The sequence below is a fragment of the Hakea prostrata genome, chromosome 8 (genome assembly GCF_041222555.1).
Source record: "Hakea prostrata isolate BN-2017 chromosome 8, UWA_Hpros_2, whole genome shotgun sequence".
Taxonomy (NCBI): domain Eukaryota; kingdom Viridiplantae; phylum Streptophyta; class Magnoliopsida; order Proteales; family Proteaceae; genus Hakea; species Hakea prostrata.
The window spans coordinates 11,815,925-11,843,442 of record NC_142607.1 but is presented as its reverse complement, the minus strand read 5'-3'; the positions used below and the strand labels follow the sequence as shown (position 1 = coordinate 11,843,442).

The window sequence follows — 27,518 nt, the reverse complement described above, 5'->3', positions numbered from 1 at the left end:
ATCTAGATCTTAATTTCGTCATTAAGGAGCCTACAACACAAGCACAAAACAAAACCCTATAATTCTAATAATTCAATATTCACATCATCTCTTTCAATCAGATCAATCCTTTATTCGGATGCAAGGATCGGTTTTCAAACGTGATCTAGTCAAGATCACTGATGGGAGAATAGAACCATCATAATTAACTCACTACCAATCCAATGAGGATGGATGCACACCATTCAAAGAGATGAGAAAAGAATATAGAGGTTGTGAGATCGACTTACCTCCAATTGGTTCGCAAAACTGACAAATGATTGGATCTTCTTCACAAATCATGTTTCTCTCACCTTCCAACACGTGTTTTCTACCTCCTATCCGTCCACAACCGTAATCCCGAATATAATAATGAGTGAATATGTCAAGCTTGGCTATATATAGAAGACTGGGGCAAAAAAGGATTTAAAATCCCACAAGCAAACCTGACAGTAGCTTGGGGCGGTTGATTGGTCAATCAACCGCCTTAAACAACTGCCCCCTAGTATTTCAGTACTTGGGTGCTTTGTTCAAGGGGTTGATCCCCAACTCTAACATAACCTTATACATCATGTGGGGGAGTTCTTACCTTGATTCCAGACATCTTCAATCACATCTTGACTCCGAATGAATCAGGGTTTCTACAAGTTCTTCTTTGGATTTTCAGTAAGGCAGGTTCTTCATCTGTAGAATTCAAATCCATGGGCTCAGGGTATGGATCATGGACTTCAATCTGAAAACTCCACAAATTATTCCGGCTGGACCTTCGGGTACTCGAACTTGCAATATGGATCTCGGGTTAAAATTACGGGGGTTGCTACACCATAGGGTACCATTGTAGGTCCCACCCCTCTTAGCTTTTTTAATTATTTTTCATTTGTAGGCCCCACTTGATTTTGTGGTTGGAAAGTATAAAGGGGGCACAAACATCAAGGGAGATGATCCAAATTCGGAAGAGAGGGGGTGTCGTTGGAGGCAGAGGGATGAGGATGTTGCATGATAAGAAAGAAAAGTAGGAAATTGCCAGCATCACCAAAGTGGAAGTAGAGAAATTTTGATTTTCCACTGGTGGAAGCTGCAATTGACAACTTCATTCACAATATTTTGCAGGAATTTGTAGAAGATTTGTGGTATTCTCCCATTACCCCTAACAAACAAGTCCCTGAGCATATGCGTCTTTTGATTATTGATGATGTTCTTACTGAAATATCCAGGGTGAAAGAGATTAACCTTGTTCACTTGTTAACAAGGGAATTGGTTGAGATGATAGGTGACCACATAGATCTTTATAGAAGAAATTAGTTGGCTATTGGAGTCAATGTCATGGAAACACCATCTTCTGAAGAAAAAGATGAAAGGTTAGAAATATCATCTTATGGTTTCTAAGAAGATCCACCCAGCTCAAGTATCTTCTAAGTGTGAATATACAAGTTCTTCAAGAAATCAAATCCTCTCCAGCCTGCCCGTCCACCCATCCACCCACACTCACACGGCCTGTCGATTACTGGGCAAGGCAGGGCAGTGTGGGTGGAGGGTATCTCCATTAGTTCTTCAGCGTCTTGGTGTGGTATTGAGAACTCAAGATGCTCAGTTTCCACTTGTTCGTGCTATTGCTACAAAGCGGTTATGAAACCTAAACCCATCATGAATTTTGCAAGCCCAGGTTACATAAATCAGTTAATTGAGTACCTCTATCTGACAGCCATAGCGTAAAAATCTAGTGACTTGGTATTGGCAAAATCCAGCAAGTCTGGGAAAAGAACAAGTAGCACTCATTGAACTGCAAGCTCAACCTGATTCTGGGAAAACACTCACAAGAGGGTTGATCATTTCTGAGGAGTTCTACAGCCCAAATTTTGGATTTGGATTGTATAGAGAAGAACATAAGCTGAGGGGTCGGGTTGTCAGAGCAGGATACTTGGAAAAGATTGAATCTTTTGTTGTTTATTCGATTGTTGTGAGAGATGCAGAGAAAATAACTAATTGGTTTTGTCAAAAGAAGAAGATACAGTAACTTTGAGAGGCTCCATGATCCATTGATACCTAAAGGGTATACCCAATTATAATTTACGTTTGCCTCCTAAAAGGTTTCTTTCCTGGAGTACTGATAGATTCTTTCATTCATCAACGCTGCATTCAGCTTGACAAATATTTGGAATATCTCTTGTCAATTGCCAATGTTGCTGAACAGCATGAGGTGTGGGATTTCTTGAGTGTTTCATCCAATAATTACTCGTTTGGGAAATCATCTTCATCTCCAACCATCTCCTTCCATTTCGGGCAAGAATTCCTGGAATTCAGAGGACTAGAACAAAAAATCTATCTGGCAAAACTTATTTAAGCTATGAAGAAATAGATTATGGAGCAAAAGCTAATGGATGACATTCAAAAAATGAATTGGACTCTAAACATTTTTTTCTTTCTTTTTAACTTCGGATCTTCAAACATGGTGAAAATCTCAGAAGCTTAGAATCTGATAGAAGACATAATCATAGCAATGTTAGTGTTCCTCTTCTGAACTATTTGATAAGATATTTCAACCTAACAGAGGAGGTTGGCCAAGAAGACAAGTTTTCTGGATCTCAAAGCAAAATTTTCAGCTGGTAATGATAAATGTCATTAATGACTAGCTCTTAAGGCAAATCCAATGACTTCGGAGAGATGACAACATTGCTCAAGGGATCCATTGGGTTCAATATGTTCACAAACTGAAACCGCTAGGTTCTGCGAGTCACAGCTAGAGGCGGATCATCGAGCCAGTAATGTCGAAAAAATTATCCTTGATGGAGCTCCTAGTGCCTTCGTAAGCATGATTGGGCATAAAGTACAAGCACTGTGCCAGAGACATCTATTATTTCCTTCAATTCCGGTCAACTATTTGCATCAGACAACTCCGCATATGCAATGTTGGAACTGATATTGGTAACAGTCTTCCCTGACCCTGAGTTGCATGAAATGGAAGTTCAACCACCATAGGAATCTTGATGAACACAGTTTATGTACAGATTGTACATTTTTCTTTTTCTTTTTCTTTTTTGGGGTAAATGTACACATTGTACATTTTGAGCATATAGGAAACCAATTGTAAATGTTCTCCCACAAACTATATTAACACTAATTAGTAAAGATATGTATCTCTGAGAAGTGCTCAGTTACTTGGGTTTTCCATCTGTATTTCTTAGTGATTATTCACATTCAGCAAAATTCTTTGAAGCAACTCTTTGGTCAATCCAAGAGCAACTTCTCCGGCATAAACGAAACTCTGTTTTATTTGCATCAGATACAACTTCTAAAGCTGTCAACGCAAGCATCATATCATGTTTTAAAATGCTTGAGATTGTCAAGAAACATCACTGCAACTCCAAGGAGCTTAGGAAACAGCATTGCAAATCCAAGGAGCTTTCATTGTTCTGTACAGCATTTCTATGTTAATGTACACTGAAAATTTGCCCAAAACCCACATATCTACAACCGTGTCAAAAGGCTACTTCTGTGCCGCCTCCCGCACCCACTGCTTCTTTTCTTGTAAGCATTCACTACTTTCACAAATGTGGGGCAATACTCTAGCACTCTAACCATATCTCAGTGTTTTATTATTTCACCAAGAGTAACCAAATGTATCTCGCCAATCCTCACCGCCTGTTCTTCTTTGAAGATACAATTTTCCGAATTGAGAATCTCCATCTCAGGACGCTGTATAGAATTCTCCAGTGTGTCTGAGCTTTACGAATTGAATCAGCTACAGCAGATCGAGCGGACATGGCAAGGAAGCCACGGACAGCACTATGCAGGTCACCTTGTGAATCCAGACCGGGGCTTTGAGGTTGAAAGGCATTGTCAGCACTGTAATATGGCAGGTGGTCTTCACCGCGGAAATTTTGCATCATGGATTTCATGTCACTGATGAGGGAGTTCGTTACTTCACTTGGTATATTGGAAGATTGTTCATACCTAAGATCCATGTCACTGGTACCTTGCAAACTGTAATTACACAATCTACTTGTGCTCCCAACGGATAAGATAGAAGAAATTTCTGAAGAAAGCAAGTTCTGGGTAAAACCTAAATCATCTGACTTCTGATGGCTGGTAAACTTATTACAGTGTGAACTTTCCACTGCAGGTAAACTGGAGGGAATAAAACAAGCAGGTTGCTGCAAAAAGTTCCGCATTGCAGCACCATCTTCCAAAGAGACAAGTTCCCAGTGTTCATATGCCACTTGTACCAGCTTTTGCATGTCAGCCTGGAATGACAGTTCACAACCAAAATGTTGAATCAAGGATGATGAAAATCAAGTACTAAAAGCTCATCCTACCAGGGAGCTTGAAGGTCTTGGCTTCAAGCTTCCAGGTGTTTGGACTTTCCTTTCAAACCCCCTCCCCCCACACACCCCGCAGCCCAAAAGGAAAGGGGGAAAAAATAGATCAAGTATACATAAAAATAAGTACAATGAAAACCAACTTGAAGCCAGGAGAACAGCCTACCTTTTCAGTATCTGAGAGTTCATCAATGGGTATGTATTTCTCCTCAGCAAGGAGTCCTAAAGCTTGTCCTACAATGTTGAAGACCACAGCCATCCTTTTCTGAGCATTAGGGGGGTGGTACATGTACACCCTGTCATCAAGTGTACACGTCCGAGCATGGTCCACAATGGCTTCCCACATCTTAGAGGACATACCAGCCCCTAGAATCTGCATACATTCAATCAGATACACCATATACTTATTACAGAATACATAAATGTGTTCATACAGATGGTGAGATGGAAAATACAGGGATTTCAACAATCTAAAGAATTAAAGATGTTTCTTTTTCTTTTTCTTCTTTTTTTTTTTTTTTTTTTTGGGGGGGGGGGGGTGTTAGGACCTGCCAGAGCCTGACCTCACAGGAATCCATGTTAGTAAACTCAACTGCATGTACTAACAGATAACTTCGTGTTCTTATATGTGGCATACGTGCAGGGGGGGAAACAAAGAAGTCTACCACTTGGTATTCCAAATATTTCTGGCTTTTAACCCAGAAAAAAACAAAAAAACATGGACCCCTTGAAAAAAAAAAAAACTCATCATACCCAAAATACAACTGCAACTCAGCCATCCACCTGTATACTAGCTGAATAGGGAGGGATCCCTACCTATCTCCAATCAGTTCTATTCAAGGTCATAACTGACGCAGGTAACCTATGCATGTCTCTTTACACAACTTCTCCTAAGGTCATTTTAGGTCTGAGGTGTCTGCTTCTGGTTCTTTTTAAATTTGAATTAAATCACTCCTCCTATTGGAGAACCTAAAGGCCTCCGTTGAACAATATCATTCAAACCTCATCCTGTTTTGCTCTTATAATGGAGGTGCAATCCAATATATGGTAGATCTTTTTCTCAAAGGTCGGAATTATAATATGCTGCTGGTTACTTCAGCAACCAGGGCATATTATTTGAATTTTCTAACCTTTCTAATGGAAAAATCATACGTCACAAGTCTAGGGAGGAACTATGTAGGGGCCACCCCCCCCCTCTTGATTTTTTAAAATTTTTTATTAATTCCTTAATTTTCCCTTGTTTTTTCTCTTTCTCCGTGTGAAATACCAACATTTGCCCCCCCCCCCCAAAAAAAATAGTGGTAACAGTTTTAGAGGTAAATATAAAGGATATACATGTCATTCTTATTTTCTATCTAACGGTTATAATTAAAATCTAATTTTTAAGGAGGAAACAATTAACTTCCAATTAAAAACTAACTCATGATCCCAAAAAATTTCCCTATTTATTCTCTTTCTTCTTATTTATTCTCTCCTCTTTCCTCACACACAACTAAAGGAAAACTTTGATTTGAAAAGCTAAACTTTTCTCCTAAATCTTCTCCAAAGGACCACAATCAGGTAATCTAATTCCTCTCTCTTTTTCGGTTTATTTTCTCCCTTTTTCTCTCAATTTTTTTCTTTGACTCTTTCTCCTTTTTTTTTAAATGATTTTTTTTTTTTTTGGATGAATGAATAATATAATAAACAAAGGAATACAACAAAAGCCTCAAAAGGGGAGACTAGAAGGAGGAAGTGAGACCCCAGGATACAACAATGAGCATGTTCCTTGGGGTCTCATCTACCGGGGGATGGGGGATAGAAGAAACTCTAACAGAAACATCAAAATAGATGGATTTCCAAGTCATATCAATAGAATAAGATTTGGAGGTCCATCTTCTAAGATTGCGCTCCCACCAAAGGTGATGAATGGAAGCACCGAAGACTAGCTGACCAATTCGGTCACATATGGAAGAACTCGAGAAATTCCTCAAAATCCAAGACCAATCCCTAGCAAATCCAAAGGAAGCATCGCAAACGAGGCCAAATGGAGGCAATGGCTTTTCTCCAAAGGGAAGTGGAGAAAGGACAAAGGAAAAAGAGGTGGTCAATGTCTTTATGGTCGCACCAACAAAGGGTACAATTTGGGTTAGTAGGGATGTGACGGCTAATGAGGAAGGCTTGGGTGGGAAGGGCAAGCATAAGGGCTCTCCATAGGGTAAGGGAATGGCGAGGGATATGATCTTTGAACCAGACCAACGGGGGCCAAGGTGGGGAGGGGAAGGGGCTCTGAGGAGGTTCCAAACTGAGGAGATGGTGAATTTTTTTGAGGGGGAAGGGAGTCAAACAATGGTATCATGAGGTGAGTTAGAGAGAGGTGGGAGAGAATTCCAGACTAATGTGAGACAGGGAAGAGGGAGAGGGGACCAAGAGCCATCGGAAATGAAGTGGGATAGGGGGGTGGATTTGGGGATGCGAGAGCTATAGACGGTGCAAGGTGCAAGGGCCAAGGAGAGTAAACAGAAAACCCATCGAATGCCATGGGTCAAGCCAAAATGAGGTGGTGGAGCCCGTGGAAATGCAAGAGGAGATTGCCTTGAGCGCATGTGGCCTAAGATGGAGCAGCTTTATCCAGATCCAAGAAGGGTTGGAGGGAATGGGGATGGTCCAGAAAGAGTCGGAACGGAAGAGGTGGGAGTGAACCCAATGGACCCAAATGGAATCATGTTTGGAAACAATTTTCCAGATGAGTTTTAGAAGACAAACCAGATTGACGTCCAAGATACGGCGAATTCCTAGGCCCCGTTCAGCTTATGAGCGGCGTATAGCCGACCAACTGATGGGGTGAAGGAAGCGGGAGGCTGCTTGACCCTTCCAAAGGAAAACACAGAAGAGAGACTCCATAGCATTAATGGTAGATTTGGGAAGGGGAGAAGATACCACACCAATAAAGATAGGACGACGGGAGGACAGACTTGATGAGCACAACTCGGCCAGCAAAGGAGAGAAGCTTGCCTTACCAAAGTTGAAGCTTCTTTCGAATGTGGTCAAGCATGGGAGAACAGTGGTGGCGGGTGAGTCTACCAAGGATAAGGGGAAGACCAAGGTAAGACACCGGGAACAAACCATGCTTAAACCCAGTGAGTTGAAGGAAAGAGGAATGCCGGGAGTCAGGGATGTCGGAGAGAAAGATGGTAGATTTATAAAGATTAACTTTGAGACCGGAGAGAATCTCAAAATTAGAGAGAGCTTAGATGATAGAGGAAATGGATTGATGATCAGCTTTGGAGAAGATCATAAGATCATCGAGCAAAAGCAAGGTGGGAGAGATTGAGAGATTTGCATTTGGGAATGGGGGAGATAAGATGCTGATCAGTGCTCAACTGGAGGAACGAGAGAGGACCTCAAGAGCAAGAAAGAAGAGGTAAGGGGAGAGAGGACAGCGTTGACAGATACCGACTCTAGAAGGGAAATAACCAACCGGGGAGCCATTTGTGATAATGGAGAAAAAGGGAGTAGAGATACAGATCTCAATCCAATGGATGAAGGGCGAGGAAATCTCACGAGGGAGTATGAAATTTTCTTGTTGTTTTTTCTTATTAATTATTTATTTTTATTTGTGGTTGATGTGAGAGAGCATGTATTTTTAACACACCAAATCAAATTCAAATTTAAATTCAAATCCAACAAAATACAAACTCTATCTTAGAATTTGTTAGAAAACAAGCATTAAATAATCAAAACAGTAGCTGAACTTGAACAAAGAAAAGAGAGAAGAAGAAGAAGAGAAGAGAGATGAAGAATTAGTAGAAGAGGCTCGTGATTCTTGCTAAGAGTCTAAATCACGAGCCCTTTTATTTATAGCTTCTAATGAATCTAATACAACTTGAGAGAAAGTAATTGTCCTCTGAGGAAACAAAAATTAAGCTTTAGTAACTTCCTAGCTCTAAAAATAAAAGTTCGAATAGAACTACCACCAAAATAGAACTATGCTTTCTAAAAACTACCAAAACTTATGTAGAAGACTCACATTAGAAATAGAGTAGAATAACATCATAGCATAATACTTTCCGTACGGTGTTTCCACGTGACTCGAATTTTCTGTTCACGTGAATAGTGTCGTGAATAAATATCCCAAGTGTATATCTTCACACTCCCCTCGCTGTAGTGTCCGAACTTCAGCTTGCACAATGAATATACTTGAAGTAGCACCAATCTTGAATCTTGTAGCAATGGCGAGTCATAAACACCGAGAACTTCACCGGAGTAATCAACACCAACTTACTTTAATTCTTCATGTCAATAGAACCATCCAATAATAGAAAATCGCGATGTTGAAGCGAACAAGTCCATAAGTATAACGATAAGATATTATCCATATAATGCGATAGTAGGAGAAATATCCACACTAAATCTTCAAATTGCAACTCCAATGTCCATAAGTATAGCGGATCAAAGACACCATCCACATAATACCGGTGTGGGAGTATCCATACTAAATCTTAAAATTACAACTCCAATGTCCATATAATGCTTCACAGAAGGCAAGTAATGACAAAGTATGGTAGGTAAGGCAATATTGATTAATGTGGACCAAGTAGGTAGGTGACGATGGTTATTGTGGACCAAGTAGGTAGGTAGTATGAGGCGATGGGTTTCGGACCAAGTAGGTAAGGTAAGCGGGATGGGTTATCTGGACCAGTAGGTGGTGACAATATAGGTTCTGTGGACCAAGTAGGTAGGTAGTATGGGTTCTCGGACCAAGTAGGTAGGTAGGGTATGGGTTATCTGGACCAAGTAGGTAGGTAAGCGTTGGGTTACTGACCAAGTAGGTAAGGTAGACAATATAGGTTCTGTGGACCAAGTAGGTAGGTAGTACGGGTTACTACGGACCGTAAGTAGGTAGCGTGGGTTCTGCGGGGACCAAGTAGGTAGGGTAGACAATATAGGTTATTGCGGACCAAGTAGGTAGGTAAAGGGCAATATAGGTAGATAGGTAATGATGTTGTTGTAGAATGCCATAAGTTGAGGGCAAAGATCTTCACAAATAATATCCATCAACATCTTGGTAGATATAGAATAAGGAACCATTCTCCCCCTCACGTGTAGCATTACACGTGGACAATTAATGATGACCAATGAAGCAGCCAAGAAGTATGAGCACAAAAGAAACCCAAGAAGGAAAAGTAGCATCAGCACATCTTAGAGCAGTGTATTATTCACCAATAAAGCTGATCAAGCAGCAGAAAATCGTCTTACAGGACAAAGTCTTGTTCACCAAGCGGGGAAAAAAATTCTAGACCACCATTAACCCTTTAATAGGGTAGGAGCAAATTAGATCAAGAGAAAATTACTGAACCAGCTTGGAATCTCAAATTGCGAGTCGTGCAACAATCCACTCAGAAGAAGTACAATAACGGTAGTTCCAGTAGCAAATAATATCAGATCTCGGACCATAGCAGCAAACTTGTGCTAGATTTGAAACTCTAACAGACCTTGATATGATGGAAAAGTAGTCTATAGGTCTTTGTAGAAGTATTAGATAAAAAGAAGGTTAAACTTGATTCTGAAATAAACAATAGAAGTGGTAGTAAAGCAAGACGAGGCAGAGAATTTTTCAGCAGAGAAATTCAATGAAACGGGGGTTCTAGTAAACGACTTGCAACAGAACTTATAGCGCAAACAATGGAAGACAATACTTAGGTCTTGCAATCCGAATTATGGGCATATCTTCACAAGAATCAAGAGGAATCCCAAGACATCAGTAAAGTGCAGATTGAACTTCAAATTTGCCCAAAAAAAAAAACAGGGTAGTAGCAGCCTCAGTTGAATCAAATAGGTAGGTAGACATATCCCCAGAAAGCTTGGGGCCTTTTTGTAGTATTAATACATAGATACTCGGTGCTTTAAAAGTTAAGGAAGAAGGACAACCATGCACAATTATTGCAGCGAAGGTTGGGGCTACCTTAGATAAGAAAAAGGAAAGAAAAAAGGAAAAAAAAACTGGGCAGCCAAGAGAGAGAAAACATTCCCTAGGTTGATTAAACCTGGCTCTGATACCATGTTAGAAAACAAGCATTAAATAATCAAAACAGTAGCTGAACTTGAACAAAGAAAAGAGAGAAGAAGAAGAAGAAGAGAAGAGAGATGAAGAACTAGTAGAAGAGGCTCGTGATTCTTGCTTCGTGATTCTTGCTTAAGAGTCCAGAATCACAGAGCCCTTTTATTTATAGCTTCTAATGAATCTAATACAACTTGAGAGACAAGTAATTGTCCTCTAGAAAAAGGAAACAAAAAATTACAGCTTTAGTAACTTCCTAGCTCTAAAAATAGAAAGTTCTGAAAATAGAAACTACCACCAAAATAGAAACTATGCTTTCTAAAAACTACCAAAACTTATGTAGCAAGACTCCAACATTAGAAATAGAAAGTAGAATAACATCAATAGCATAATATTGTTCACGTAAACAGTACAAACAAGTTCTCGTCGGAACACAGAATTTTCTGTTCCGTGATAGTGTCGGCGATATCCCAGTGTATATCTTCAATTCAAAACACAAAAGAATGGCAAAGTTTGTATTATATCTAGAGTCCTAGACTCTAACACCAGCGACATTGGATAAGTTTCTATATATTTGAATTTTGAAAAGTTTGTTGTAGATCAAATCAATCACTGAGGATTTTTGCGGTCTCAAAGATCGTTGAGTTCCATTATGATATTGACACTAATATAGATTTTGAATTATTACCGGCACGGTTTTCTTTCTAAATATTAGTACAAAAAATTTTGTAATTATTGTTCCTCCACCCCCCCCCCCCCCCCAAAAAAATGTAGAATCCTCGGTCTGCCCCTGCACACAGTATCTCCTCTTATAAATGGATACTCATAAAATCAGCTTCTGGCAGCCATAAAAGTTGGACAGAAGTTGATTAAAAAAAGAAAAACTCCGACAAAAAAACATGCATCAGCTTATTACACAATTAAATTCAGTGACACTTGCATTTTATGCACCTGATAAAAACTTAAAATACCAATCATGCACCAGTATTTGAAGGATAACTCTTTCAATGTTGCCACTAGAAGATTAGCTAAATTTACTACACAGTGATGGTTTTCATGCAGCTATTTAGCAGGTAAGGATGTGTTGGCTTTTGCAGCACAGCAAAATGTATTTCTGCTTCCTCCTCCTCCATCGTCCAAGCCTTGTCATTCATTCGTCTTAACATTTACATCCAGCCACATACTACATATTTGTTGTTACTTGATTTCCTAAAATTCTTACCCTATGGACCATGGCCAGTCAAAGAATATCCATCCAAATAATCTAGTCTTCAATTTGATAGAGTTAAATTTCTCTCCATCCTCCAAAAATCAGGGGAACAATATTTCCATCCTTGATCTTACTACACATCATACGTCTAAATAAATATTGGAGTCCAATTTTTAGTCCCAGTTGCGTTAACACCTTTTGGTTCCAAAACATCCCCCATATTTCTAACTAAGCAATTGCCCCCTCAACCAAAACATGCCACTGAAAAAACAATCTACACAATGGACCTACATATGGTTGATGAATTAATGCATAGCCAAACTATCCCACAACAAGAACTATAACTCATCCATACATGATGCAACCTTAATGCAAGCCAAACAGAAAACCCTGGAGTCATATGTCCTCCCAAATTTTCTGTGATAAGTTACTGACAAATATTTTTCCAGTTGTAGTGATCTTGCTAATAACCAGGCTACCAAAATAGATCCATTGCATTTCACATATGTGCCACGATACCATCTAGTTTAAAGGTACTCGCTTTCAAAAATTATTTAACTTAATGGTTTGCCCTTTTTATTGCTTGAAAATTAGTCTTCTTGAATAGCTTAATGTTAACATGTACAATATTATCATCCAAGATATAACTTAGGTTTGATATTAGTTTATGCTTATTTAAAACAAGCATAGCTATTCTATCATTTACCTACATCTTCCTAACATACGGAAACATATACTGAAAAGTTGAGTTAATCATAAGAAGATCAGCTCTTATGTGCTAAATAGAAAGGGCAGCACCATGAATTCATGATTGTAACATAAATAATATAACTAGCAGGTTGAGCCTGTCTATTACACTTTTTGTCTACATAAAGGAAGGAAAGTTAGAGTTTACATTTCTGAGTCTTGATGTGTCTATGAAGAGAAGAGTCAGAAAATCCTTCACAGTGTTGATATTTTCAGCCCTCAAACGCTTATGAAAAGCTCCATCTTTGCCTATCTTTTCCAGGCGCCAAACCTCATCAGCCAAAGAAGGAGGGTAATGCTTCTTGTACACTGCAAACAGAATACCAGAAATTAAGTGTACTTTTATGTGTCTAATCTCTGGTCATAACAAATACCCACTCAATAAAAAGAGAAGATTCTTTTTTAAGTGCATTTTTCCTAGCTGCAGAAATTCCTAAGCAAACAGACTAGGACTTTTAGAATCTTATGTACCATGACTTAGAATTGCAACAACAATTCTGTTTGTCACGTCACCCTCATTATTTGAGCCAATTTCACCATTGTATTGCCCATAAACTCAAGCTACTCCCAGACCTTTTATTACCTTAACTATTATCCATTGATTTTTTTGCTTTCTCCCTTCAAAACTGTGGTTCTTTTCATACATCCCATATACATTTTCACTCTTTCACACAATCAGTACTCTTAGTGGGAGCAGTGCATTATATTTTATGTGTTCAGACTTCAGATAGACGGATTCATAAATACAACATAGAACCATTAGAGTGACGAATGTGAAGAGCTTCATTCAATCAGGAACGAACAAAAACTAACCCAAACTAAACTGCAAACTGATTAGTTTATCTGTTACCATATGAAATCATTAAAGCTCCAAATAAATCTTCCTACGCATAAGGTGCTGTTGGGGTGAAAAGGTGCTCTTAACTCCTTGGTTCGCTCCTGATTTGGGTCTGGTTCCTGATATCAAAACAAAGGAGAGAGTCGGCCGCCTCTGGGGATGGGAAGCCACCTCCAATGATTAAGTCAATTCAGATAGGAAGACCAAAGATTCCTCCTTGAGGAATAAATGCTCAAGGGGATGAAGAAGAGAATATTCTTTAGGAGTAAATGCAGGAGATTAATGGCTGGAGTAATCAAGTCTACTTGGCTTACCATTACTTGTGTGTCTAGAGGTTATTTATGTAGCTGGTCCATACCTAAAATGATGGCTGATTCACCGTGGCCCTACGATCAAGATGACTTAAGTGAATGGCATAGATGCCCTCTTAACAAGGCTTGCACAACAAATCGATACGCATGGTTCCCAAGATAGTAGTGATCCCACAGGCGAATCAAGAGATCAATGTCAAGTTGATCTTGATGTGACTCCATCCCTCAGTTGGGGGGACAAAACGGTGGTATGCAATACCCAAGGCAGGCTTGGAGCAAATGAGAAGCTTCTGGTCTATCCATGCACATTTAATGAAACTCAATGCATTCAATGCTGAATTAAATGCTAGTGTTTGACATTTGGGCAAGGATGCGCCAAATCTTCTGCTAGCGCTGTTCCTACCGAAAAGTCATATGATGACAGCTATATGCCATCGTGATGCATGATTCCTAACTTCTCAGCTAACATCTGCTCCAAGAAGCATCATGACTAAGACCCATCAATTGATCTACCTTGGACCAAGCTTGAACCCTTGATTCGACTCAAGTGGTCTGCTCCAATTCAAGGGCTTGGACCATAATGTCCATAACATTAGCCCCCTAGTCTTCATGATAAGTCTTGTCATGAAGATTACATTTGTGGGACCCGAAGCTTGGAACATAAGGATCAGCCGGGAAGCAAAAGCGCCTTGCTTCATCCTCTCTCTTCCTTGCTTCGTCCTCTCTCCTTTTGGCATCATCTCTCTCCTTTCTATAGTACTCACAGTTGGTGCGGATTTCGCTCAACCTTTTCTTTGTTCCCTCTAATTCCTCTTGACTCTATCCATCTCTTTGAAGGTGTCATCATACTTGGCCTGAAGGGTGTTGGTCTTGTCAATTTGAAGTCCTAGGTCACAAGTGACCTTGGAATTCTCATTGCCTAGTTTCCTGCATTTCCTCATATGTGACTCCACCAAGCCATCGGAGGTGTACAAGTGCCTGTTACACAGGGCAATAGATGAATTGACAAAGGGAAACGAAAGAAAATTCAAAGGATTTCTAAGAAAGGAAGGGGATTCTGAACTTACTGAGCCAAATGGGAATGGAGTCCTAAATGGGACAGATTGTCACAAACTTCTTTGTCTACAGGGGAGATAGTATGCTCGATCCACTACTTGGACTTTATGACATCTCCCAGAACCTTTTCTCCTTCAAAGAGTTCCCACTGAGGAGTCCATCTTGGAGGCAACAGGGAGGGATTCAGCATAGCATCCGCTGAGACCACCGCTTCCATCGTTGCTGTTGTTGTTGTGGTTGTTATTGGTGGAGGGAAGACGCTTGCAGCACTTCGAAGAGTAGGGACTTTGGGTCTTTCAACTCGCCCCTGACACCACGGCAGTGGCATCTCCAGTGGTTTTCGCACTTATGATCACCCCAAGAAGTGACTTCCCGGAACGAGAGGTGGTAGACCAATGGAACTCTTAAATTGAGCAGTCGAGGCCTTGGGCCCTTGAATTTGGGTCACCTTCGCCTTTCCTTTATTTGTAGGAGGCAAACGAGTGCGCTTACGACTTTCTTGAGCCGCCGCGTTATCACGTTGAGAAGTCCTTTGTGAACTGACTTCTCGGAAAACGCCTTAGTGGGGGCCTCATCCTATCCTCCAGCAGCCCTGGCGGCCTCCTCCTCGACTTCTCGAGCAATATCCTCCAGGGTCTTAAGTTCGGAGTCAAGAGAAGTCCTAGCAACAAGACTTGGGAGCCCAAATACTGGGACAGATGAGCCAACACCAGTGTATCTTTGCCATCTCGTGTTCCCTCTTTGCGGCCACTCGAGAGTCCATGTAGCGCTGGAGGAGCACATCTTTATCGAGAGACATCCCTAGATCTGCAAAAGATAAAGAAGATTCATTCACTCAAACGGCCCAAGGTGAAAGATGATGTACTATTGTCATCAACAGAAATAAAGAAAAGGAGAAGGTTGGGGGACTCACCAACCATGACTTCCCAGAGAAGCAAGGGAGCTTCAAATTCCATCTCCCGCCATGGATTGGGAACCCCCTTCCTTTAAGGAAAAGCTCATAGAGGCCCTACTCCTTCTTATCTAAGGGAGGCTTGGCATTCATCTTCCTGACAGTGCTCTTGAACAAAGAGGGCCAATCCAGGATGGCACAATCCTGAGGAATACGTTCAAGCAATGAACCTGTCCTTCCATCTCTTACAGCTAGTTGGGAGGGTCTCATCTTCAATGACATTGAATTTGAGGGAGGAGGTGCCCCCTTTACTAAAAATGTACCAACATTCCTGTTTTATGGCCCTTAGGGAGAAAACCCACCAAAAGGCATTCATGTTACAGTCAATGCCTAAGCCTTTGCAGTACCCCATGAAACCCACTATGCTTCTCCAACCATTCAGAGCCAACATCCCTAGGTTCAGCCTATAATAGAAAAGGGTCTACATAACGAAGGCACAAAGAAGAATCCTCATGCCTCCTAGCATGGAATCGAAATACAAAGGGATTTCTCCCTCTCTCAACAGACACACCCTTTCACGGGGACCAGGGAGCCTCACTAGGACACTCCCCTGGAATCCTAAAAGTTGTCTTCATCAACTGGACATGGTGGGGACAAAGAAGACTGGGAAAGAACAAAGGCCCTAAGGTAGCTTCAAGTGGCGGGATCTTCACAAACCAAAGGACTCGAAGGTACTTCCCCTAGAGTCGCACCACTTCCAGATGGAACCCCTAGAGCGTCACTCTCGTGAACGGACGATTGTGACTCCTCAACGGAACCACTGGCCATTTTAATCGAAGATGAAGGAGAGAAAGGCCTATCCCCAAAGGGGTCTTCAGTGATCCCTACATCCTTCCATGGATCTGACAAGGTCCTAGTGCTAGGCTTATCAAGTGTGGTATACTTCTTCACAAGCTTCTTGTACTACTTGAAGGAAGGTAACTTACACAGGAAGAAAGAAGAGTTAGAAGTTCTGAGCGAAAGTGCTGAGTCAAACAGAAAGATTGTAAAGATCGCAGAGATCACGGGTGAAGGAAGAGATAAGAAGGTGTGAACTAACCTTCCCTATAGCCACTCAAGAGTTAAGATCGACGAACCGGATCCTTTTCAATCAAGGGTCGTTGCGCACTAGGACGTTTCAGCTTCAAAAATCGTTATGTCAATCCAGACACGTGGCGATAAAGTAGTCGCCTTGAGCGTCATGTGCATCATTGCGGACGACGTGACTAGACAACATGATCGTCAAAGCCGTTAATGACTGTAGGAACATGCTTATCAAGATCTCATGACTTCTCAGCAAGGCGCTTTCACTTCCTGGCTAATCCTTAAGTTCCAAGCTTCGGGTCTCACAAATGTAATCTTCATGACAAGACTTATCATGAAGACTAGGGGGCTAATGTTATGGACATTACGGTCCAAACCCCTGAACCGGAGCAAACCACTTGAGTCGAATCAAGGGTTCAAGCTTGGTCCAAGGTAGACCGACTGATGGGTCTCAGTCATGACGCTTCTCGGAGCAGATGTCAACTGAGAAGTCAAGAATCACACATCACGATGGCACGCAGCTGTCATTGTATGACTTTCCGGCAAGAACAGCGCTAGCAAAAGATTTGGCGCATCCTTGCCCAGATGTCAAACCCTAACATTTAATTCAGCATTGAATGCACTAAGTTTCATTAAATGCGCATGGATAGACCAGAAGCTTCTCATTCGCTCCAAGCCTGCCTCGAGTATTGCATACCACCGTTTTGTCCCCCCAACTGAGGGATGGAGTCACATCAAAATCAACTTGACGTTGATCTCTTTATTCACCTGTGAGATCACCAGCTGTCTTGGGAACCATGCGTATCGATTTGTTGTGCAAGCCTTGTCAAGAGGCCATCTCCGCCATTCACTTAAGTCATCCTGATCGTAGGACCACGGTGAATCAGCCATCATTTTAGGTATGGATCAGCTGCATAAAAACCTCTAGACACACAAGTAACGGTAAGCCAAGTAGGCTTGAATACTCCAGCCATTACTCTCCTACATTTACCCTGAAGAACATTCTCTTCTTCATCCCCTTGAGCATTTATTCCTCAATGAGGAGTCTCTGGTCTTCCTATCAAAACTAACTTAATCATTGGAGGTGGACTCCCCGTCCCCAGAGGCGGCCCACACTCACCTTTGTTTTGGTACCAAGAACCAGACCCGAATCAGGAGCAAACCAAGGAGTTAAGAGCACCTTTTCACCTCAACAAGTGCCATGTATTGGTTTCGGAAAGGATATCATTAAGGTATTTTTAGGAGATCATAGATAAATACTAAAGATGCTAGATATGTTTTGATATGCATGGATATGCTTATCATACAAAAAAAAAAAAAAATAGAGTGAACTAATAATTGTAAATCAAAACTAAGCAGAGAGACAATTTTTTTCTAACCAATGTCAGAATATCTATGTCTTAAGACTCTTAACAAAACCCATGGGATTAGAATCTTCATTGGCAAAGGCAATATAAAAATTACAAAGAAGTAGAGTGAAGCAATTAACCAAGAATTTTTTTAAAAGAAACACTCCTTTTGGATAATTTCAGAGTGCAAACTGGATCCACTTAAGTTTTGATAGCCCACATATCAGGTGTTTTTATCAATTCTATATCGGTACCATACAGTCTGTACCATAGTTGTCACGGCGCCTAGGGAGGCAAGACATCCTAGGTGGGAAAGAATCAAGATGACAAGGCATCGCCTAGACAATGAGGGCAACACCTGGACACTTCAGTAGCACCTAGGTGACGCCTTGAAAGGTATGGCCAGTACCAGTTTGATACACTTCTATATATACATGCTTTTGTGTACAGGCTCAATATCATATCAACATGACAAATCTTGATACATATTGGGATTTGATACCATGCTTTCACCAAGAAAGATATTCAAAAACCTCACAACTAAGGCCAAGTTTTGAAGGAGGAGACCCATTTCCCTTGGCAGATCCCCTCTTATTTCTTAGTTTTTAGGTTGCAAGTCTTTCCCATAGATGGAACTAAATCTGCTAGTCTTTCCAAAATGCCAATAGATCTTTAATTACATGAAGCCTTCTGTTTAAACTTTGAAATACACTAAATTCTTCATATGCAGCCCATGGAACAAACTCAGTTCCAAGGACCTAAGTTCCGTGGATAACAGACACAGGTACCCCATTGGCATTCTTCAAAATAAGAATCAAGACCTAAGCCAAATGGGGCTTGGACATGAAGTTGGCACCAGTATCTCATTGGATGTGCCATGCTAAGAGGCCAATGACCATGGTGGTTGTTTCCATCTAAAATTACACATACCAAAAACCAACATTTTCTGGAATGTATGATTTGATGCATAGGCAGTCAAACCGATGGCATCCATACTTAAGAGTTTGATTGGTTAGGCATGCCTGGTAGCTGAAAAAGCTTTCCATTTGTTCTAGATTTACAGCTGGAGAATACTTTAGGGAAATATAAGAGAATAGAAGCAATATAAATGAGTTGGAATACTCACATTCTCCTCGATGATCCTTTACCATAAAGGGTTCTGTCTTTGCTTCTTTAATTCTAATGCGGTCACAGATGCTATCAATGACTCTAGCCCCCAACCTGAACTTACGGCTCCTTGTCCAGCTTGAATTATCAGTAAAAACAAGATCACCCACAAGACCAGTACCCTCACTAAGATTCAGAAATGCATTTCCAGTAAGCAGTGGTCTCTTTCCTTCCCTTTCCCTGACAATGTTGTTATTGAATTCTTCAGCTGTCCAATTTTCTGGAGCATCACCACCAAAATCTCCTTCAAGCACCACTATTTCCACCCTTGCCAAGGATTCAGGACCAGAGTTGACAACTTGACCAGATACAGTATCAACTAAACCTATCCTCAGATCAGAACATTCATCTGCTTCAAGTCTTGTGCCAGTAAAAACTGGAAGAGAAAGCTTGTTTTTGAACTGCAGTTCTAAACTTCTTGAGGCAGATGGAAGTACCTGCCTAATCCAAGTTGGAACATGAAATGAAAAAATGCATCAATATTCAATACAACCATCACCATAAAGAATAACTTTGATCTTAACTACTGAATAAATAGGATATATGAGGTCCGGTTGAATGAGTTCTCACTGCTTCACACTGTTCAAATGCTTCACTAGTGCCACTTCCACTTCTTCTTTCACCTAGATACATATGTAACTCATGAATGAATGAGAGAGTCATTTAAAGAAATTAAATCCAACTGAAGAACATTTTCCGTAAGTAAATGGAAGAAAAAAATAACATAAAGGATGCCATATTGTTAGCAAAATTTGTTGTTCATATCAATTTGTTTTCTAGATCAATTTTCTTATGTTCTTTGAGATGTGCCCTAGGAAATAACATCTGAATGGGTGATAAACTCAGGGTATCATGTACATCACAATATACTTGATTCTATAAAGTGGAGAAACTTGATGAGAATGGAAATCCATAAAGCAATTATTTTAGGCACATTGGGTTCTTGTCTCAATCATAAATAAAGATGGTGATATATAGGATGATGTTTTCCAAAGAATTTTAATAGTGGATAAAGTAAAAAGGTGAGTTCAAGGTTTTGTGTGATTGATGTATTCCTTTAAAGCTCAAAAGAGAACCATGTAGGACTGTTGTACGACTAGTTATAATGTATGGTGCAGCATATTAAGTTGTTAAAATGTATCTTATATAAACTCAGTGAGCACAAATAATGATGCTAAGATGGATGAGTGGCAAAACTAGGAAGGATTAAGCAAAGAACAATCATATTAGATTTGGGAGTAGCTCCAATAAATAATAAGCCATGAGAAAGTCATTTGAGGTGGCATGGCCACATTCAACTGAGGCCTTGAAATGCTCTTATACAATTGAGTGACTTAATCCAAAAAGAATGAACTAAAAGAGATAGGGGCACCTAAAATAACCTTAGGAGAAGTAGTGAGAAAGGATAAGCATGAGTTAGGCCTTGTATCTAGCATGGCCTCAAACATAGCTAATTGGAAGGCAAGGATCCATGTAATTGGGATAAGACTTGTTCTTATTGTACAATAACCATGATGTAGTCAAACATGAACTAAAAATATTAAAAAATAATAATAAATAAATAAATAAATAAATAAATAAAAAGGAAGAGAAGAAGAAGAAAGGCCATTGGTAGGGATTTATAGTTTTTAGACTTATATTTGATCGCTTTTAGAATTTCAAATAATTTGTCGTTTGTTTAAAGTGTCGAATGTCCCAAGTACTGTTTGGTTGTAGGCATATTTTGTTGCTCCTTTACTTAATTCTAATATACCAATTGCAGCCTAATCTAAGTTGGAGGCAAGGTGGTGCTTATTTGATCGGTTCTTCAATCTTCCTATCTCTACTGGTGTGAAATTTTCTCCCTTCCTAAATCCTCTATCCACACTATGGAATCCCTCTTTTGTGCTTTCCTCTAGTAAGGCCAAGAGTCCTCCCACTTCCTCCACCCTATCAGCTGGTCCGATACTTGTCGCCCAACCTCTAAAGAAAGGCCTTGGCATCCGCCACATCATGGATGTCAACGTAGCCTGCCTTCTGAAACTCATTTGGAAAATTGTCTCAAAACAAGACTCCATCTAGGTTTCCTGGGTCTACTCCTACCTTCTTAAATCAAACTCCATCTGGACCACACCTATCCCCTCTAACCCTTCCTGGATCAGGAGAAACTTCTCCTTCTCCGTCCTAGGGCCTTGCCAGCTATCTCTATCCTTGGATCTTCTGGATCCTCCGCCTCTTTCTGGCTTGATCCATGGCATCCGATGGGCATTTTGTACTCTCTTCTCGGTCCCCGCTCGGTCTATGATACCCGCATCCCTCGCAATGCCATCCTATCTCCCTTCATCTCTAATGGCTCTTGGTCCCCCTCCCCCCACCCTAACCTCATACATGTTTGGGATTTCCTTCCTCCCCTATCTCCCTCCTCTTCTTCTAACCTCACCATATGGCTTCCTTCCCCCCACCAAATCCTTCACTACCTCTTCAGCTTGGAACCTCACCCGTTCCCCATCTCCTTGTGTCCCCTGGGCCCTTTTAGTCTTGGTTCAAAGGCCACATCCCCCGTCATTCCCTTACCCTTTGGAGAGCCCTCAACTTAGCTCTCCCCACCCAAACCTTCCTCATTAGCCGCCACATCTTGGTTGACCCTACCTACATTTTCTATAGGAAAGATTTAGAGAACTTAGATCACCTTTTTTTCTCTTCCCCTTTCCCCCTCTCGCTTTGTTCTTTAGCCATCTCCTCTACTTGGCCTTGGTCAAGGCGACCTCATGGTTTTGCTAGTGATTGGAATTGGATATTAAGAATCTTTTCAAGTTCCTCTATTTGCAACCAAGTAGGTAAGCTAGTCTTTGGAGCTACCATCCACCACTTGTGGTGGGAGCGCAACCTCAGGAGATGGACATCCAAATCACGCCCCTTAGACTTGATTTGGAAAGCCATCTGTTTTGATGTTTCTTCGAGGCTTTCGTCTCTTCCCCACCCCCCCCAGTGGCAGATTCCCCAAGGACTAGGCTTATTGTTAGTTCCTAGGTCTCTCTACTACCTTCTGATCCTCTCCTTGATCAGTTCCCCCCCCCCCCTCTCCTCCTTTTTGTATCTTTTTGTTGTCTTTAATATATTCACCCAAAAAAAAGTTGAAACATCTTCAATAAAGTCTGCCTAACTTAAATGTAAAAGAATTCAATGATTATTTATTTTTTTTGTAAATATTTTCCTTTCCCCTCTGGGAAAGAGAACTAGCAAAACCAAATTCTCATTAAAAAGAGGGTACGATTTCTCTTTACATGGTTTTGATAATTTTGAGTTTGTATTTCAAGGTAAAAAGTAGAAAAAACTTGGTATTCCAGCTCTTTTAGGCTTTAAACAGCATGACTACAGGATCTAAGCAACTCTGCACACAATTTACACCCATCACATGCGTCAGTATGTTGGACGTCCTAGGCTACCATCATCACCCAACAAGTCAAGTAGTGACCAAACCCGTTGTTTGCCCCTTAAATCTCTCATAAAATTGTATAACCCTCCATCACCTAAAAAAAAAGCTTGCTACCAGAAGAATAGCTCTGTACCAACTTTCTTTTCCCTGCTTTGTTACCAATAAAGGAGCAGGGAGGATTAGAGGAAACTCTATATAGGTACAGAGAATAAGTCCATTAGGAAATAAAAAGAAGCCCTGTATTGCTCTAGTTATATGGATGACTTCAAATATAGGGGCATCCAGTGTTCAGTTTTTGGTTTAAGATACATTTCTTTGAATTTCTTTTACATTTCGCTACATTATTCATGTCTCTGGCAAAAGCATTGCCTCCTCAAGATGAAACTAGCAACTCTCTTAGAAACAAATTCTGACCAAGAACTGGCACCAGAAAAATAACAGGGATTTGTATAATCTTACAGTCCTAATGCAAATGAATCCTGAACAAGAGAACCTGAACAAGAGAATCCAGAAAGAGACTAAATCTCTAACCACTTTGAGAAAGCAGAAATAATATCTTAAACCCTTACTGCTAGATAATGTAAATGAAGAAAATATTAGAAAGAAAGTTACAAATGCACAATGTTCCATACTAGGTTGATATTTAATCAAGAAAATGTACTAAAAGTGGGCTAAATTCTAAAAGCTTGGGTGGTAGTTATTGATTCTTAGCCTTTATCACATAAGGTTGTAAAATCCCTGTAAAGGGTCTGATGATAACATCAAAATGTTGCAGAAAATTATTTGAAGATAGAACTTACTACTTTGCGAACAAAGGGTTCCAAAATTGTCTGAATAGCATGGTTCTTCAGCGCTTGTAGCATCAAACTGAAAAAATTGAAGAAAAGTCATCAGTGCTTTTAAGATTAAAGAGTCAAAATATGTTTAATTGTCTTTTACTAGTGTTTTTAGGAGATGCCCCTTGGTTGTGTCTCTTCTTCCACTCCTACATAAGGAGAAGAGGTCCTTCCCATTTCACTAACTATTTTATATCCGGTTTTCATCTTCGTCATAGTATGCAGTATCAGTGAGTATAGCCTTTGAACTCTCTGAACTCATGTGAAGAGAGTTGTTTCATCTTGGAGGTATAAACACAAGGTCAACATGAATTCCACAAAATGGGCCATTTGAAAACCTAAAAGAACATAGCATTTTGATGCCATTGAACTCTACTGCCTCCCATGCTGGTGTTAAAAGAGAACAGATATTAATACTGTCAATCCCAACTTCTACTTCTACAAGGATATCTCATATCTGGATGTTATACAAATTTAAGCCTCCTTATACTACTGCCCGTCATATTACATTTCTTACACATGCCAGAAATGAATTCAGAGAACCTAGTTCAGCTTCCCAATACAAAATTTTCACCCACTTCATTCAATGCACAAATTAAACAAACCCAATTCATTCCAGTTTTCAAACACCTAAAAACATGGCCTGATTCGGAAAGCATTCATATTTCACCATTATCAGCAAAAACTTCAATAGGTAACTAGTAGCAGAGCAAAAGGAGAAGGAAGAACAAGTGAACGTATCTCACTTTCTCAAGGAGCGTTGACGCTTCTCTCCAGAGCTATTGCCTTCTTTTCCATCATCAGGTTGCCGTTTCTGCGACATAATCTAACTTGGGTAATTAACTGGTAATGATTATCAAATCCAAGTAACTCCCACCTCCACCGAGAACCGACTAGCAACACCAGCTGGTGGAAAGAAAAAGCAAGAAGGAAGACCAGTACAAGTAGTGTACGAATGTTGAAATGCGAACAAAAGATGAGGAGGAGGAGGAGGAGCGAGAAGGGACGATAATCATAAATAGAAATAAATGGGTAAGTGACAAAACCTTCCCAACCTTCCATGGCCCGCCCCTACCACGTTGTAACATTTTTAAACGAATACCGTGACTGTGAATTAGGTATTGAGTGACAAAGACGGATCACAGTCACGGACGAGACCAAAGGACGAGCTCTGCAGAAGTGAAAATTTTGAAGTTCTGTTTCAGCAGAGAGAGAAAGAGCGGAAAAGAAAATGCGACCATGGATCCATTTCGGATACCAGTGAGGGGCCCGCAAAAAGCGTCTAAACCGCGTGAAGCAGTAAGGGAGGATCATATCGCCACGTCTTCCGCGGCCCCTCGCATCTTGGCTGGGTCCCACAAAAGTCATATGAAAGTTCCATTTTTGCCCTTAGGGTCTTTTTCTTTTTTTTTTATTATTTCTTTGGTCCACAGTAAGTAAATTTCATTAAAGACAGCGAATCCAATGTCGGGGTCCACTCAATTTTTTAATTTTTTTTTTTCAACTAAGATTGGCCTTGACCGGCATGCAGGTTGATTAATTTTTATTTTTTTTTTGGGTAAAAATAAAGTTAAAAGCTTGATTACATGCATTGTTGAAAAGTAAACCTGTGTAATACGAATCTCCTTCTCGTTCTTCCTTACGTTCCCCTCGCCTGCGTGCCCCTCCGGGTGCTTGTTTTGCACAAAACTCGTCGAGAAATTGATTTTCTTTTCTCTAACGAGAGGATTTATGAATTGAGTGCCTCTCGTTTGCTTGTATGTGCCTCCGTGGGTTCCGTTGTGGCGTTGTCGTTCGACACACGGTCCGTATTGAACCATCAAGATGACATTTATGGACCACTTCCATCGCACTAGATCTCGTTGATCAAAATAGACGGTTCGATCGATCTAAGTGCTAAGTGCGTGCGCCAAACGCCTAATGACTTCCACGCATTGGCATGTCTTTTGATATTAAATCAAAATTAATAGGCGGTACCTATTAATTAACTTGGATTCCGACATCTCGGTTTCCAATGTGGGACTATATAACACACTTTCCTAAAATAAACAAAGGAAAGTTTCCGCACTTATAAATCCAATTTTAAATGAAACGTTTATTATTTTATTATATTAAAAATAATACAACATGCATGGGGAGGGGGAAGGGATAATTTTTAAAATATAAGGTCGAGCTTTCTCCTTAGCTATCAGAGGATTCAAACTAGGTCCACTCAAGATTTGGAAACTCTATCAGAATCTAGATAATAGAAACCAGGGTTATGAATTTGTATCACATCCCACCAAAGCTAGTGTACAATAATATTGAATCCAGGTTAGGCCAATTAAGGATGAAGATAAGGTCAATTAGCGACATGAACCAACTCCGTCCAAACTTAGTCTAATCATAAGCAATCCGAGTGGAATGGACTTGGTTTGGCTTGTCAGGGCTTAAGGTCAATAACAATAACTTTAGTCTTTAAATTAGGTTTAGGGCAAGAATAAACTTAAGGGCATTCAAGATTACAACTGGATACTGAAAAGTCCAACCCAACTCATCCTCATCAAAATCTAGATCACCTCCCATTAGAAGAGCACATAAGTTTTTCTTTAATACTTTTTTATCACACATTTTTTGTAGAGCTCACATCTTAAATCGACAAAATAATTTAGAAATTGACCTCCACTAAAGGGTTTTACATGGACTTTATACAAAATGTGTAGTGAAAAAGCATGATCCAAACTCTCTCAGTTACAATCTAACAATACATTTTTTTTTAATCCAACCCTAGCAATTCTATCTATTGAATAAAATTGCTTTTCAAGAAAAACGGAATAAGAAAAAGAAAATACTGAATATGAGTTTGTGTGTCACTCTCTTCTTAAGTGAAAAAAAAATGAAAGAAGTATTTTTTTTTTGGAATAAATAAATGATTTTTTTTAAGGCACCCACGTAAGTTAAGTTGAAACCACGAGTACACTGTGTCCGTGACATATCTCCGACACACGGCGATAAGTCGCTAGGGGGCGACACGATTCCCCCCAATGACACGATTTATACATAAAGTTGGCGATATATCGCCAACGGTCGATTTTTTGATCTCAGGCTTTCGCTGTTTTCATGAACTTCTAAAACCCATGTAGAACTGTAGCACCTAGAAGTTGTTCTGCTTCATCTTCTTCAGTTCTGCACTTCTGCTTCTTTTTCTTCTCTTGCATCGGCTATTCCAGAAGTCTTAGAAGCATGGTTACTAGAATCGCCATCGGAACCAGCGTCGGAGCAAACCATTTTTCTCTGTCCACCCATGTTCTTCCGTTTTTCCTAGTTGAGAGAATCACATCGATCTCTCATGCTCTCAGCGCTCGGAAGAGAACGAATGATTTTTCACTGCTTAGAAGGTGGAATAAGCTCATCGAACCCCTTTCTACCTCCCTCTGCTCGTCTACAACTCTTCACCGTCCTTTCTCCTCAACCACCGATGACCGGACAGTGATCGAATAAAAAATCGTCTGACATGTTGACTAATGTCGACATGTCGGTGGTGTTGCCGGCCACCGACATGGCAACACCAGTCGACATGTCAAACCGTGGTTGAAACTCTTGACTATCCACTTATTAGTTATTACATACTATCCACATAAGTGGAAAACATTACAAACTATCCACACTAAGCTTTAGGCCTAGCATGGACAATCTATAATATTTTTTACTTAAGTAAGCAATCAAAAGTTTTAGCATCATTTAAGTGGGAAGTGGGAACCCTAAAAAAATTTCAAAATAAATTTATTGAACACTAGAGTTGTTGCAAATATTGACATCTGAATTACATACATTTAATAGTCAAAGATTGGAACATGCCATTTTATATATTAGATAGAAATAAAGGTATTACATAACAACAAGTGGACCCCTCAAGGGATTTGAACTATGATCTCCCTGTTGAAAAATTCACGACTTTTATTAGGGTAGGAGCCGAACCCGCTATATTCTCCCACAGGTCACAACCCAACTCCAAAGGTGCAACTGCTTAAGAAAGTAACAATTAATTGATTTATTTATTTTCACTCTCCCTTTCATTTTTTTTCTTCTTCTTATTATGAAGAAGAAAAGAAAGTAACAATCAAAAGTATACTCTTGTGATGGAGAATTTGGCTTCCGGCGTGCGATGGTGCTTTGGATGTGGCTAGGGTTTGGATCCCTCCTTTAGCAATCAAGATCAATTATGACTTCTCACTTTTGGCAGTCGATAATCTGGTGGGTC

At 40.2% G+C, this 27,518-nt stretch overlaps 1 protein-coding gene and 1 pseudogene across 2 annotated transcripts; one reads left to right on the top strand and one right to left on the bottom strand.

Moving 5' to 3' along the window:
• Positions 1–1,014: 1,014 nt before the first annotated feature.
• LOC149006915 (uncharacterized) lies at positions 1,015–3,042 on the top strand (annotated as a pseudogene).
• Positions 3,042–24,513, bottom strand: LOC149006914 (Calmodulin binding protein-like protein). Of its 2 annotated transcripts, XM_089165635.1 has the most exons (7): positions 24,025–24,513; positions 23,243–23,309; positions 19,598–19,650; positions 18,987–19,468; positions 12,480–12,640; positions 4,501–4,707; positions 3,042–4,259 (listed from the first exon to the last, which is right to left on the bottom strand). In XM_089165635.1, the coding sequence occupies exons 1-7, from the start codon at positions 24,099–24,101 to the stop codon at positions 3,651–3,653; spliced, it is 1,656 nt and encodes a 551-aa protein (XP_089021761.1). In that variant the 5' UTR covers positions 24,102–24,513; the 3' UTR covers positions 3,042–3,650. The 2 variants fall into 2 exon arrangements, with proteins under 2 accessions (XP_089021761.1, XP_089021762.1); XM_089165636.1 differs by lacking the exon at positions 24,025–24,513 and having other exon boundaries at positions 18,987–19,464; positions 23,243–24,022.
• Between the last annotated feature and the right edge of the window lie 3,005 nt (positions 24,514–27,518).